The 14,772-nt window shown below is 51.2% G+C and overlaps 1 protein-coding gene across 1 annotated transcript in view; it reads left to right on the top strand.

Moving 5' to 3' along the window:
• The first annotated feature begins 9,267 nt into the window (after nt 1–9,267).
• LOC120389355 (discoidin, CUB and LCCL domain-containing protein 1-like) overlaps nt 9,268–14,772 on the top strand; it is a 65,525-nt gene continuing 60,020 nt past the window's right edge. Inside the window, exon 1 of the mRNA XM_039511874.1 lies at nt 9,268–9,400. Within this exon, the coding sequence (XP_039367808.1) occupies nt 9,313–9,400 (88 nt within the window). The 5' untranslated portion in view covers nt 9,268–9,312. The remainder of the gene's footprint in view (nt 9,401–14,772) is intronic.

The raw sequence follows: 14,772 nt of genomic DNA, 5'->3' as shown, positions 1-14,772 counted from the left end.
CCCCCTGGGGGCCCACCCTTCCCCCACACCTTGCCTCTAGGGCGATCACATGGGAACCCTGCCTTGGGGCTCCATCTCATCCCTCCACGGGGTCATCCCCATCATCCTGGGGGTCACCCGCCCCTGAGACCTGTCTTGCCTCTAGGGGGATGGCCCGGGACCCCTGCCCTTGGGAGGCATCAGGGAGGCTCTGAGCAAAGGTGCTGCCCCCCTGTTCTCCTCAGCAGAGCATCTCCCCTTCCCTGTCCCTGCCATGTGACTCTGCACGCATGGGTTGCTGGGTCAAGGGCTCTCAGGGAGAGGGTGGGGAGGAGGCAGTTGTCAGCATGACGCTGGCCTGGTGCCCATGTGCTTCGGTACCCAATGACTGGAAGTTAGCTAATGTAACGCCAATATTTACAAAGTCTGCTGGGAGTTGACGAGTCCTCTCCAAGAGGTGGATGTTACTGATGGTGTCTGGCCAGCGGATCTGGAGAATCCTTCTGAGGCAGCTATTAATGAAGGTCTGGATCTTCCTGGTGGTTGTTTTGGTTGGCTCTAGGGGTGATCCCGGCAATTACAGACCGGTAAGTCTAATGTCGGTACCGGGCAAATTAGTTGAAACAATAGTAAAGAATAAAATTGTCAGACACATAGAAAAACATAAACTCTTGAGCAATAGTCAACATGGTTTCTGTAAAGGGAAATCATGTCTTACTAATCTATTAGAGTTCTTTGAAGGGGTCAACAAACATGTGGACAAGGGGGATCCGGTGGACATAGTGTACTTAGATTTCCAGAAAGCCTTTGACAAGGTCCCTCACCAAAGGCTCTTACGTAAATTAAGCTGTCATGGGATAAAAGGAAAGGTCCTTTCATGGATTGAGAACTGGTTAAAGGACAGGGAACAAAGGATAGGAATTAATGGTAAATTCTCAGAATGGAGAGGGGTAACTAGTGGTGTTCCCCAAGGGTCAGTCCTAGGACCAATCCTATTCAATTTATTCATAAATGATCTGGAGAAAGGGGTAAACAGTGAGGTGGCAAAGTTTGCAGATGATACTAAACTACTCAAGATAGTTAAGACCAAAGCAGATTGTGAAGAACTTCAAAAAGATCTCACAAAACTAAGTGATTGGGCAACAAAATGGCAAATGAAATTTAATGTGGATAAATGTAAAGTAATGCACATTGGAAAAAATAAACCCAACTATACATACAACATGATGGGGGCTAATTTAGCTACAATGAGTCAGGAAAAAGATCTTGGACTTATCGTGGATAGTTCTCTGAAGATGTCCACGCAGTGTGCAGAGGCGGTCAAAAAAGCAAACAGGATGTTAGGAATCATTAAAAAGGGGATAGAGAATAAGACTGAGAATATATTATTGCCCTTATATAAATCCATGGTACGCCCACATCTCGAATACTGTGTACAGATGTGGTCTCCTCACCTCAAAAAAGATATTCTAGCACTAGAAAAGGTTCAGAAAAGAGCAACTAAAATGATTAGGGGTTTAGAGAGGGTCCCATATGAGGAAAGATTAAAGAGGCTAGGACTCTTCAGTTTGGAAAAGAGAAGACTAAGGGGGGACATGATAGAGGTATATAAAATCATGAGTGATGTTGAGAAAGTGGATAAGGAAAAGTTATTTACTTATTCCCATAATACAAGAACTAGGGGTCACCAAATGAAATTAATAGGCAGCACGTTTAAAACAAATAAAAGGAAGTTCTTCTTCACGCAGCGCACAGTCAACTTGTGGAACTCCTTACCTGAGGAGGTTGTGAAGGCTAGGACTATAACAATGTTTAAAAGGGGACTGGATAAATTCATGGTGGCTAAGTCCATAAATGGCTATTAGCCAGGATGGGTAAGAATGGTGTCCCTAGCCTCTCTTCGTCAGAGGATGGAGATGGATGGCAGGAGAGAGATCACTTGATCATTGCCTGTTAGGTTCACTCCCTCAGGGGCACCTGGCATTGGCCACTGTCGGTAGACAGATACTGGGCTAGATGGACCTTTGGTCTGACCCGGTACGGCCTTTCTTATGTTCTTATGTTCTTATGTGCTCAGCCAGCCTGCACTTGTAGGGGGTTCAGACACCAAAACAGGTGTTGTCCATGGGGATGTCCTCACTACGGCCAACCTGTTCCTCTAAGGCTTTTGGCTTGAGACTCTGGCTTCCCGGGGATTTCTCAGGGCTGCCACTCAAACTCATCATTGCAACCATCTGAGAGTGGTACTGAACGGAGGATGAGGGCAGAGGCCCCATAGGCGTTGGAGAAGCAGCTCTGGTCTGGATTCGCCTCGGGCTGGGAATGAATTGTTTTCCTGGTTTAAAAATAATTAATGTGTCTCATCTGTTCTTTAGTCACATTCCCACCCACCAGGAAAACCAAACTGGGGTGGGAGACTGCTCAGCTGAGAGCCAGTTATCCAATGTGGGCAGCTCTGCCCCTCACTCTGCCATGTCTGCTGTCTGTCCCCGCCCCTGCCCCCCCCCCCAGGACTATAAGAAGGGGATCCTGGCTATTCTGCCTAAACACGGGCTTTAGATGAGGACAAGAGGCTCAGATGAATGTGGAGAAAGATGGGAGCCACACAGTGTGCAAGTCCTAGTGTGCAATTCTCCTTGATCCAAGGAGCAGGTGCCATCCACTCCAATCAAGATAAACCTTAAGTCTCTGTAGCCTCACCTCACCCCTGCTCCTTGGATCAAGGAGAATTGCACACTAGGACTTTCGGATTTGTGGCCTGGGCTGAGGCCACTGAAATCATGTCCACACTAGGAAATTACCCCTTTGCTGTTGATTCTCAATCACACTTTCAGTAACTGCTGCAAATGGTTCAGCCCAGTCTGTACTAGCAGTTCAGCTGTTTTCCATTTAAGGAGACCCACTGCTAAGCAGTTTTCAGCCCTGGCTCGATTTCCTAACACATACCGGACTTTTGCATGAGCTGGAGGGTTGCATGCTAGGACTTGTAGCCTTTGTACTTAAGCCTTTCGAATCACAATGGGGAGCATTGCGTGCTGGTCCCCAGAGGCTCTGTGGGCTGCTCCATTTGATGCAAATGGGGCATAGATGTCAGCCTAATGTCTGGTTGCCGCCGCAGACTTCCACTTAGCTAACGTTTGGGCCAGATACCATCAGGGCCGGCTCCAGGTTTTCTGCCGCCCCAAGCAGAAAAAAAAAAAAAAGCTGTGGCAGTGCAATCGCGCCGCTCCACTCCGGCAGCAATTCAGCGGCGCGTCCTTCGCTCTGAGAGGGACTGAGGGACCCGCCACCAAATCGCCGCCGAAGACCCGGACATGCTGCCCCCATAGCGGCCAGAGGGCCGCCCCTTGATATTGGACGCCCCAAGCACCTGCTTCTTTAGCTGGTGCCGGGAGCTGGCCCTGGATACCGTTTCCTTATATAATTAAGGCATTAATGACCCCTCCCAGAAGAATATGCCTGTTTCATGTTTGGCAGACAGCTGAGCACAGGCTTGATTAGAAACAGAAGCCTAATAACACTTCACATTTCTGTGACGCCTTTTCTCCCAAAGCGCCTCATCAGCCATGTACAGCACAACTGAAAAGCAGCTACCTTTGGGGTGGAGAGCAGTAGCCGCCTGTCCCACCGCGCCCTGCCTGACAGCGAGAGTGCCTCCTGCTCTTATGAGAAGCACCGTCACCCACTCCTTATTGCCTGCACAGAGCAGGAAAGACCTTAGGTTGTAAGGTCTCATCTGAAAGAGCCACATGCAGCAAACGGCACAGGGCCTGATGTGGACAAGGATAAAGGGCTGAGTCAACCTGCCCAGCATTGCCCAGGAGTTTAAGCATTTCAAAACTGGAGCTGAGTCTTCCAATTGCAGAAGGAAAGATGTAGATCAGGGGCCTGCCCACACCCAGGGCCGGCTCCAGACCCCAGCGCGCAAAGCGCGCGCTTGGGGCGGCATTTTGCCGGCAGGGCGGCAGCCGGCTCCGGCGGACCTTCCGCAGTCATGCCTGCGGGAGATCCACCAGAGCCGCGGGACCAGTGGACCTCCCGCAGGCATGACTGCGGAGGGTTCGCTGGTCCCGCAGCTCCGGTGAACCTCCCGCAGTCATGCCTGCGGGAGGTCCACCAGAGCCGCGGGACCAGTGGACCTCCCGCAGGCACGTTTGCCAGAAGTCCACCAGAGCCGCGGGACCAGTGGACCTCCCGCAGGCATGACTGCGGAGGGTGCGCTGGTCCCGCAGCTCCGGTGGACCTCCCGCAGGCATGACTGTGAAGGGTTTGCTGGTCCCGCGGCTCCGGTGGACCTCCCGCAGACATGCCAGCGGATGCTCCACCGGAGCCGCGGGAACAGCGCACCCTCCGCAGGCGCGTCTGCCAGAGGTCCCCCGGAGCCGCGGGACCGGCGACCACCAGAGCGCGCCCCGTGCCGCCCTGCTTGGGGCGGCGGGATTCCTAGAGCCGCCCCTGCCCACCCCCCCCAAATATGCTGAGATTTTGGCCCAAGATTGGGTTCAGTAAGGAATGACAAGGAGACAGGAGGTTGGAGGGCCTGTTTTTAAAAACGTCCAGTGTATGGAAATGAGGCTTGGAAGTATGCAAGGCCCTGACATGGATTTCATAGCACACAGCGGACCTGGTTCTCCTTTCAGGCCAGTGTAAATCAGGAGTGCTTTAGAGCCAGGTTTTCAAAACAGCTCCTTTAGGCACCAAAATAAGTGGGGATGTTTCTAAAGGCGCACTCTGCAGGTGGGCGGTTGAGCACTTTTGAAAATCTGGCCCAGAACTGAAGTCAGTAGCTGGGGTAGCTGCTGCTTGTTGCACCAATATCCTTCAGTCCCGCCCTTGAGAGACTGGGTTTCCCAGACAGCATGAAGTGGACAGAATGGCTCTGTGCCAGGGCCTCTTGCAGCCCCTAGTGTGGGTGCTGGCGTGTCAGGGGAGGGGGGTGACTGGAGTGCCCTGGGCTCTGACTAGTCTCAGCTGCCTGTGGCATAGAGGACTCTGGGTCCCTGAGGCTGCTCTAATTTACCCCTTGAAGCAGGCAGGGTCTGGCCTGGCCCAGAACACTGGCAGGTGCAAAGTTAATTTAAAGAGCATCTAGGTGCATCTCAGCCAACATCAGAATCAAGCCCTCTTGTCTTTTAATCCCCTCACAGCTCTTCTCACTCAGCAAGAAGAGAAAACACAATAATACCAACCTGCTCCACACTGTCAGCATTATACACCTGGCATCCGGCCCCCAGCTGGGAGAAAGAAAACCCATGAACGTTAGTTTCACTTTGCTCAGGCTTGTTTTCAAGTTCAGATGGGGCTCAGTGCTGCCCCCTCTGGGTTGCAGACACTGCATGGGGCAGGTTTATTTGTTTTAAACCCCTTGTTTCAACTGGGTCCTACGTCTGTTTACAAATATCATGGGAAACCTTTGCTAAGTGGGTTTATGGTTTGACGAACTCTAAGACTTGAGCGCAACGTTCTCTTTGATTTTGCATTGTGTCGCCTCCTTTCGGTGGAGGCGTCACACATGGTAAAGGCCAGTGCCCCACCCTCGGGCCCAGGCAGGCTCTGGAAGCCAGTAAATTTGTACCAACTTACCTGTGTCAGCGTAAAACTTATCGTGACCACACGATGGCGCCAAGGGGCATCTGTGCCAATGTGTGTCGCGCTCATGCCAAGCATCTGCAGAAGATGTAAAGAAGCCTACAGTGAATAGCTAATTAACAAGAGCTGCTGCTTCAATAGGCATCAGGCACTAAACATTAAATCAGAAAGGGTTTCCCTGGAACCTGACTGCCCCACTCCCGATTATTGTTATTTTAAGGTGATGGATATAGAGGCATTTATTCTGATTGATATTTTACTGTCTGCTCCTTTGTGCTATCATGTCTCCATGGGTGGATCAGCAAACTGAGGCAGAGGCAGGTTAAATAGAGACACAGAGGAAGAAATGCAGAGGACTGGTGCCTCACTTCGCCCTACACTGGGGCTGTACTAGGGAAGGGCTGTAGGTAAATCAGTTGTGCAGGGACAGAGATACCTGTGCTGACCCCGCATAGGACAAAGGAGATGGCTGGTCAAGGGAGGGGCCGCCCAATCCACGTTTACATAGATTCAGAGACACCCACCCGGCTCCTGGCACAGGAGTGGAGCCGCGGGAGAGGGGCAGGGCTGGGTGGCGGGCGGTGAGTTTCAGTTTACTGTTACAGCACACACACACTCTTCCGCTGCAGCAATTACTTGGGTTTATGAGGGTGATGTGGATTTTACCCATAATGCACCCGCGGCAAATCTAGAAACAAAGCCCAGGAGTCCCTGAAGCAGCAAATAACTGGAATCTGCTAGTTGGTTACTGGGATAAACACTGGCTGAAGGGGACGCAGGCCAGTAGTGCATTCATTCATTCATTCATTCATTCGTCTAAGTAATGTGCAAGCAGTAATCACTGCTGTAGGACCAGCCTAGGGCCACACTGTATCACTGACCCCCCTGGTGGAGTTCCCATTGACACAAAGTTGGGTTCTAGAGCCCTAGCTGTGCCACAGACTCTGTGTGTGACCTCAGGCAAGTCACTCGGCCAGTGACTTTGGGTGCCCAATCTGAGACTCTTTAGGCCTGGTTTTCATAGACATTGAGCACCCATTGTGCCTATTACCTTAAAATAAGTGTGGGTGTTCAGCATCTCTGAAACCCAGGTTCCAGGGGTCTCAGACACAGCTCCCAAAACCAGAACTATCCTGCACGAGTGGAAACTTTTTCCCATAGTGCCTTGTTCAAGGCCACATAGCGAACTGTAGAGCCAGGATCCAAATTCAGAGCTGCCTGGCTCCCAGTCCTGACATAGTCTCATCTGATGGTGGTAAGAACACTCTTTCCATTGTGCTAATATTCACTAGGAGGATGTTAAACAGAAATGACTACAGTTAGACTTTCTAAAATCAGCAGGTAAATGGTCATTGTAACCAGGAAATCTGCCCCCCTCAGCCAGAGCCGGGTTGGGGAGTGCTGCGCTGGCAGCTGTGGGGAGCCTGGGTCCCTCCACCTGCCAACGGCTGCCCACGCTTTCTCTTCGACCAGGCTCTGGCAGGGGGATGCCTCGGAGCCTCAGCCTGGCCATGGTAAGTAGAGCCCTGCAAATCCGTGGATAACCACAGACAAGTTTTGCAGATCGCAGATCAGATGTGGATACACATTTTTGTATCTGTGCAGGGCTCTACAGAGAAGAGCCACCAGAATGATTAAAGAATGGGAAAACCTGCCTCATAGTGATAGACTCGAAGAGCTCAGTCTATTTAACTTACCAGAGAGAAGGTTAAGGGATGGATTGATCACAGTCTAGAAGCGTCTACACAGGGAACGAATATTTTATAATGGGCTCTTCAATCTAGTGCACAAAGGTATAAAACATCCAACGGCTGACAGCTGAAGTTAGACAAATTCAGACTGGAAGTAATTCATCCATTTCTAACGGTGAGAATAACTAACAATTAGAACAATTTACCCAGGGTCGAGGTGGATTCTCCATCACTGACCATTTTTAAATCAAGATGGGCTGTTTTTCTAAAAGATCTGCTGGAGGAATTACTGTGGGGAGGCTCTCTGGCCTGCGTTATACAGGAGGTCAGATAGAGGATCACACTGGTCCCTTCTGGGCTTGGAATCTGCTCCTTCCTCAAGGCCATGGTGACTCTGGGTTCTCAGGACAAATTTTCTGGTGGCCTCAGAGTGCGGCCACCAACTCTTGCTGGTGGCCGCTCTCACACATTCCCCTAAAATACTGACTTAGCTTTAGGAAAAACAAATAAATATGCACATAGACACGTACAAATCCTTGTAATTTATTTATTGCTAGCTAGGAAGTAAGTCTGTGTGAAAAATGATATTAACAAACATACAAGTATCACTTTTCACAGCAGACTTACTCAGCCCTGGCAAGCCTGGGGGCAAATTAAGCCCTGGATAGGGGTCCAGGGGAGGTGGTCAGAGCCCGAAGCCCCCACGATCAGAGCCCAAAGCCCCCACCCCAAGGCTGAAGCCCAAGCCTGATCCCCACTGCCCCAGGGAAGGTGGGGAACTCACTGGCTGCCTGCTCCTCCAGCGTTGTGCCCCAGGTGTCTCCAGAAGGGGACAGGGCCTAACCCCTGCTGGGGGTTGCATCCAGGAACAACAGGAAGGATGAGAGGGTAGGGCCGCTACTTTGCCCCAACCCCAATCACTGTCCAGGCAGTTGTGGACACAAGAAAAACCCCTGATGGCCGTCAAATGCGGTCACAGCGGCTGCATTTAAAAAACACTTAATGCCAACATGTAAATATTGTTTGGTAGAGACGCTCCCCCATCCCATCCCGGATTTCTGTTCATGTTTGGGGGCTTCTAGATGGAGCAGGTGTGGGGGGGAGGAAGGGGTGTCCCACTCTTATAGAGAGAGTGGTTTCAGTTGTGATCTTTGGGTGCAGATCCTGGTTTGGATTCTGATCCTCTCCCAAAGCTGGGGGGAGAGATCGGTTTGGGGAAGGGCCCCCTCTCCTTTCAAACTCCATCACTGATGGGCTGCTCGCCTGCTGCAGTTCTCAACCTTTCCCGGCTACTATCCCCCTTTTCGGACTCGGAGGCCCAAGTCCCCCCTAACCCCGTCCCGCAGCCCCCAGGGGTAATGGCTCCCCTGGTGAGAAACACTGATCTAGGTAAAAAGAACAAGGAGTGCTTGTGGCACCTTAGAGACTAACACATTAGGGCATAAGCTTTCATGGGCTAGAACCCGGCTGCATGCAGTGGAAAATACAGTCGCATGATATATATAAAAGTGTTAGTCTCTAAAGTGCCCCAAGGCCTCCTCCTTCTTTTTGCTGATACAGACTAACAGGGCTGCCACTCTGACCCCTGATCGAGGTGTGTGGGTGTGGGAGGCACCTCCGGGGGTCCCTGGCGGAGACCCACTGCTCTAGGGGGCAGGGAGCTGAGGTTTCTGCCTGACTTTGTGGCCCAGCCCGGCAGATCGCCGCCTCCCCCTCCTCGCCAGCCGCTCTGGACTGGCTCCCACGTCCCACTCCCCGCGTGACGCGTCCCGGCGCGGGCAGAGCCGAGCTCCCGCACCTGCCCCGGCCCCTGCCCGCGCCTTCGCCCCGCTTCCATAATAGGGCACGGCCCGGGAGAGCCTGGGACCCGCTCCCCGCTGATTGGCAGCGGGGAGAGGCCAGTGGCCCGGGCCGGGCCGGCGCCGGCAGCCAATGGCCCGGGAGGGGCGGGGAGACTCCCGCGCGCCGGGATGCAGCGGCCCGGGGGCTACAGCGCTGCGGGGCCGGAGTCACTCCGGGCCGGGCTGCTGCTGCCGCTGCCGCTGCCGCTGCGATGCGCTCCCGGCTGCGGGCGCCGCTGCTGCTCCAGCTGTTCCAGCTGCTGCGGCCGCTGGACGTCTCGCCGGCCGGCGCCCAGAGCGGTGAGTCCCCGCGCGGGGCGGGGGGAGAAGTTCCCGGCTGCCGAGGAAAAGTTTGCGAGTGGCAGGCGGGGTGGGGCGGGGCAGGGATCGCAGAGCCCCCTTCGGGCTAAAGCGGGAGAGCCCACTCCCCGCATCGGACCCATGGCGGCAGGGAAATGCACCGGCTCTGCTGCCCAGAATAGCCTCCCTCCCTCCAGCTGCTTCCACTGACCCGGCTCCACGCTGGGCTCCGCGGGGCCACCCATAACAGTACTATAAGGTGCGCGCTATGGCTTCTTTTAAAGCGCCTGCAGGAATCAAATGGGTGGCCAGTCCACGCTGGACTGTCACAGGCAGGTAGGCTGACAGCTGATCGCCCCCGGGGGTGCTGAGCACCCCCTATTTTTTCCCTTGGGTGCTCCAGCCCCAGAGCACCCATGGAGTCAGCGTCTCTGATGCAGAGTGTGCTTTTTCCAGGCGAATCACCCCAATCTTTGGCGTGGGGGGTCTCCTTGTATCTGCACTGTTTGGAAACTGAATGACTAACAAAATCTGGTTTCAGAGGGGTAGCTGTGTTAGTCTGTATCAGCAAAAACACGGAGGAGTCCTTGTGGCACCTTAGAGACGAACACATTTATTTGGGCATAAGCTTTTGTGGGCTAAAACCCACTTCATCAGATGCATGGAGTGAAAAATACAAAAAGCCGTATAACTATTACAGCCCATGAAAAGGATGGGAGTTGCCTTACCAAGTGGGGGGTCATTGCTGACCAGGCAAAACCCAGTAAGCTGTGAATTTCAGTGGATCGTAACTGTTACCCCACAGACGTGTGCGCTTGTGCCTGTGTATATGCATGGGGTATATGGAGTAGGAGGTCAGAATACCCGTCTCTGGCTTTTGCATGATTGTTCCTCCAAAACTCTCCCATTGGCATCAAGGGGAGTTTTGGCAACTCACGCTGAAGTCCATAGTGTGTGTGTTGCTGTCCATTGTCATGCACATATAGGACTTGACTGGCTGTTTATACGCTGGTTGCGTATTAATGCCTCTTTCTCAGTCTACATTGATTGGTTTTGAAGATGTGGATATTTCCAGAGGCTCCTCGGTGTGTTGTATGAATGAAAAGCTACAGAACACAGGTTCTCAAACTGGGGGTCGGGTATTACATGGGGGTATTACATGGGGAGGTCACGAGCCGTCAGCCTTCCCACCCCAAACCCTGCTTTGCCTCCAGCATTTATAATGGTGTTAAATATATTAAAAAAAGTGTTTTTAATTTATAAGGGGGGGGGGTGGCACTCAGAGGCTTGCTATGCGAAAGGGGTCACCAGTACAAAAGTTTGAAAACCACTGCTATAGAAGGACACATAGGAATGAAACATGTGACCAGTATGTATACCCCATAGTGTCTGAATTGTACAGCAGAAGTTGGCCAGATTCAGGCTTGGTCTACACTTGAAACATACCAGCCTAGTTCTATCAGTCAGTGGCGTGAACACCCCCCACCCCCCAGCCCCCTGCCACCATAGCTATGCTGAGAAAGTGCCCAGTGCAGACGCAGGTCTGCCCATTTGGCATAGCAGTTGTTGTTCAGGGGGGCAGTGTTCCTATATCAACAGAAAAATTCCTTCTGTCGGTGCACGTCTTGTCTACACTGGGGTGTATCCGGCACAGCTCTGCAGTGTAGACATAGCTTAAATGTTGCACGGCCCCTTCAGATGGGATCAACCTCCAAAGCCCAGGTACCAGGCCTCACACTCTCCTCATTCAGCCACCTCCTAAAACCTCACTTCTTCTGAAACTGCCCAAAAGACATCAACACACACAAGGGGAGCAAACCGCAAAGTGAACACCCGCCCTGGACCTCCAAGCGTGTCCTGTCTCCTCGGGGGTTGTCTCCTGGATAGCACGTTCCTTGGGGCAGGGACCAGCTCAGCTTTGCACCTTGTACAGCCCGAGCACGTTGTCCAAGCTTCATTCAATGCAAGAAGTGGTTGTGAAGGTTTTGAGAGCTGCAAGTCGGAGGAGGAGTAGAGCGTAAATGCCGGGCCACAGTCTGCCCGGTGGCCTTGTAACCCTTCCCTGAAAGGGGAACAAGTGTAACCCACTGCTGAGTGTGCTGCAGAGTCTGTTGTGCCGACCCACTGAGGAGACGAGTCTGTTGCAGCCGTGCGGCAGGCGCCTTTGCTCAGTGTGTGTTCACTGTTTCCCGGTTCGATCCCAAGGGTGCCGGCCAACTTGGCGGCCGTTGCATAAGCCCCTTTCTGTTCCCCTTAGCACCCACGGACTGATCTTGTGAGCAGCTGCTCCTTGCTTATGGGCCTGATCCGGTGATGTACTGAGTGCTTCCCAACTCACACTAAGTCTTTGAGGGGTGCTGAGCATCTTTCAGGATAGATCCTGCTGTGAATAAGGACTGCTGTCATGGGTAAGGGTTTTCAGGATCTGGCCTGGCACTGGTAGGCATGGGTACCCGTCTGCTCCAGTCAGTGGCTCAGAGCCTGATCCAAAGTTCATAGAAGTCAGTGGGAGGCTTTCCATTGGCATGGATCAGGCCCTACATTCCCTTTGACTTCAGTGGAAACAGGAGCAGGCCACACGGTTACATAGAAAGGAGCAGCATAAAAGCTGGGTGGCTTCTTTTATCTGCGGAAGGGGAACTGATTTAGCTTAGCCGAATAATAAGAAAGTTCACGAGACTTAGCATTTATATACTCAGATAATTAAACCACAGCAACTGTCAATTATTCCAGTCCGAATCTCAAGTCAGGGGCTGTCATGATGTTACTATAAGAAGCCAGTGGGGAAACTGGGAACAGGCTGGATGGAATGGTGGGAAAACACACGTGTGAAGGGAACGTGTAAGGGAGAAATGAATGAATTAGCTAGAAAAATGTGCTTTTCTGCCTCCTCCATTGGACAGATGCAATGATCTCTTCTCCCCGCCCCAATCTCTTACCCTTTCAGGTCCCTACCATGAAAGCTCGTCAGTATCAAACAGCGATATCCCCTCCCCACATATACTGCGAGCGCTGCAGCTGCTCAGTGCTGTTATCTGCTCTTTTAGACTGGGCATCCCACATTACAATGATCATGTTGCACATTAATGCCGTGTAGTAAAACGGTATCATCTCTGACCCCAGGGCCTCGGGGAAGCAAGATGTGGATCTTGCAGACTTTGCTATGGAGCCATGACTGTGGACCGGTAGTGTTATGAGGCCTGATTCTGAATTCAGCGCTAAGAGGATATATACAGCTTATGGTTAACAGCTGGGCAAATCTTAGATCCTGATCCAAAGCTCCTGATTCCAGTTCGCAGCGATTCATACAAATCCTTTCCCCCCTGTTTGCATCAGTTCACACAGGCTTTGCTGACTGTTGAGTTTGGGAGTTGGATGAGCCCAAAAATACTTCCAGTGAAATTCATCTGGTAACTGTGTGAAGCGAGTGAATTTTATGTGATTTCACGCCTACAACCATGCTGATAACAATTTGCACGTTATAGTATTTCTCATTCATAGATATTAAAGCCCTTCACATAAATGGGTATCATCATCTCATTTTGCAGAGTGGGAAAGTTAGAGAAGAATGGCGACTTGCCCAAGGTTGCACAGAGGAGCGGTAGCAGAGGTGGGATGAGAACTCAGGTCTCCTGACTCTGTGCTGTGATCAGTTCACTAGACCACAGCTTGGTCTCCCATAATCATGAAAAGGTTTGCAAATTTCATTTAGCCTGGTTGGAGTTTGGTATGAAACACATGAGCCAAGTAGGAGATTTCGGCTGTCCATGGCATCTTGTGCATGGATTAAGGGTAGAGATCGGCAAGTAATAGATTTTTAGGTTCACCATCAATTCAGAAAAAATCGGGGAGGGCAGGGAATTAGTTTTGGGATGAACCAAAATTTTGCAAAACTTCTGTTCCGCTGAAAAGTCAAAAACTCACTTGTGGTCAAATGACACATTCGGTTTACATGCGGAGCATTTTAAGACAGTTTTGACGGTTTTAAAAATAAAATTAAAGGACATTTTTGAACAAAAACTCATTTCAAACCAAAAAATGGAAAAAGTTTAGAAAATGTGAAAATGAAGTTTCAATTTTGGGGGTATTCCCCCTCCCCCCGCCGAACAGTTTAGTGAAATTGACATAAAGTTGCAAAATAGTTCAGGGTCTCCACACCTGCTTTTTTCGTTCGTTTTGTTTTTGGCCAAAACCAGTTTGCCCAGCACTAGTTAAGAGTCCGCTGTAGTCCTCTGAACAGGATCAGATTAAGGGAACAGGGCATTTTCTCTTGTAGATTTCCATGTAAATTGCATTTGGTTTTCTTTTTTAAAGCTGTAAGCTGATTTCTGGGTTAAATATTTGTGGCGCTAACTGATTCCTAGAAAGGAAGCCTTTGGAAGTAAATAAATTAGACATTAACCTATTGATACACATACACACACCGAGGCGATAGACATCTAGCATTGGCCTTACAGAATGCAAGTGCTGCCTGGTTTTGATGCAGTAGCTTGGAAGCAAAAGGAAGTGAGATGCAGTGTTGTGTTTTGTCTTTCCTGCATCCTGTAGCAAATATCCTGGCAGGAATCTGCTGAACACGATGAAAGTGTTTTCCTGCTGAATATACCCAGGAAGATGCAAGGGTGCCGGGAAAGCAAAAAAGTTCAATTAGAGTTTTTTACATATCAGGAAAAAATAACCCCCAGACCGTGGGAATCGGGATTCTGCAGAAACTGGGAATTCTGCTGGCTTCCTCCATAGCTCCACAGCTTTTGCAGTTTGGGAAGGTATGAGACGGGATCATCAGGGGTGTTGCAGGCAGGTCCAGCAGGTGGGAAGTCGGGGTGCACATGTTCCTTATGAAAAGGCGGGCTTGCAAGAAGGTTTGACAGGAGCTGGGAGGGTTGGATCCCTTGTCTGAATCCTTGGGTGGCAGCCCCCATGGAAGGGGGAAAGGATGAAGATGACTGGATGCTTTGAAAGACAATTGCTCCTTTCCTTTGTTGGATAACAGTGACTCTTTTCACTGGCTTGCTCCCTTGCAAACCCCAAGAGGCTGATCAAGGAAATTTGCATTCCAGAGGCAGCAGGTAAATGGGTGACTAGGGCAGGTGAGAGGAGCAGGAAATGATTAATACAAAGAGCCTTTCCCGCAAATCCCCTCTTTGTTGGGAGAAGAACGTTTGTGTGTATAATTTCTAGTGGCCCAGTTACAGCAGGAAGCAAGGAGCCGAGGTATCAGCACAACAAGGGCACTGGGATATACTCCCCCACTGAGGCTGCCAGTCCCCAACCTACCCCACCAATATCCATTAATCCCTAACCTGTAGGCATAAGAGGAGAGTTCAGTCTCCAGGGCCCATTTGGACTGTGGTGTCTCTGTCACTCAGTGG

The sequence above is a fragment of the Mauremys reevesii genome, linkage group 23 (genome assembly GCF_016161935.1).
Source record: "Mauremys reevesii isolate NIE-2019 linkage group 23, ASM1616193v1, whole genome shotgun sequence".
NCBI classification, from domain to species: Eukaryota; Metazoa; Chordata; order Testudines; family Geoemydidae; genus Mauremys; species Mauremys reevesii.
The sequence above is the reverse complement of the archived record's forward strand: the minus strand, read 5'-3'. Positions and strand labels throughout refer to the sequence as shown.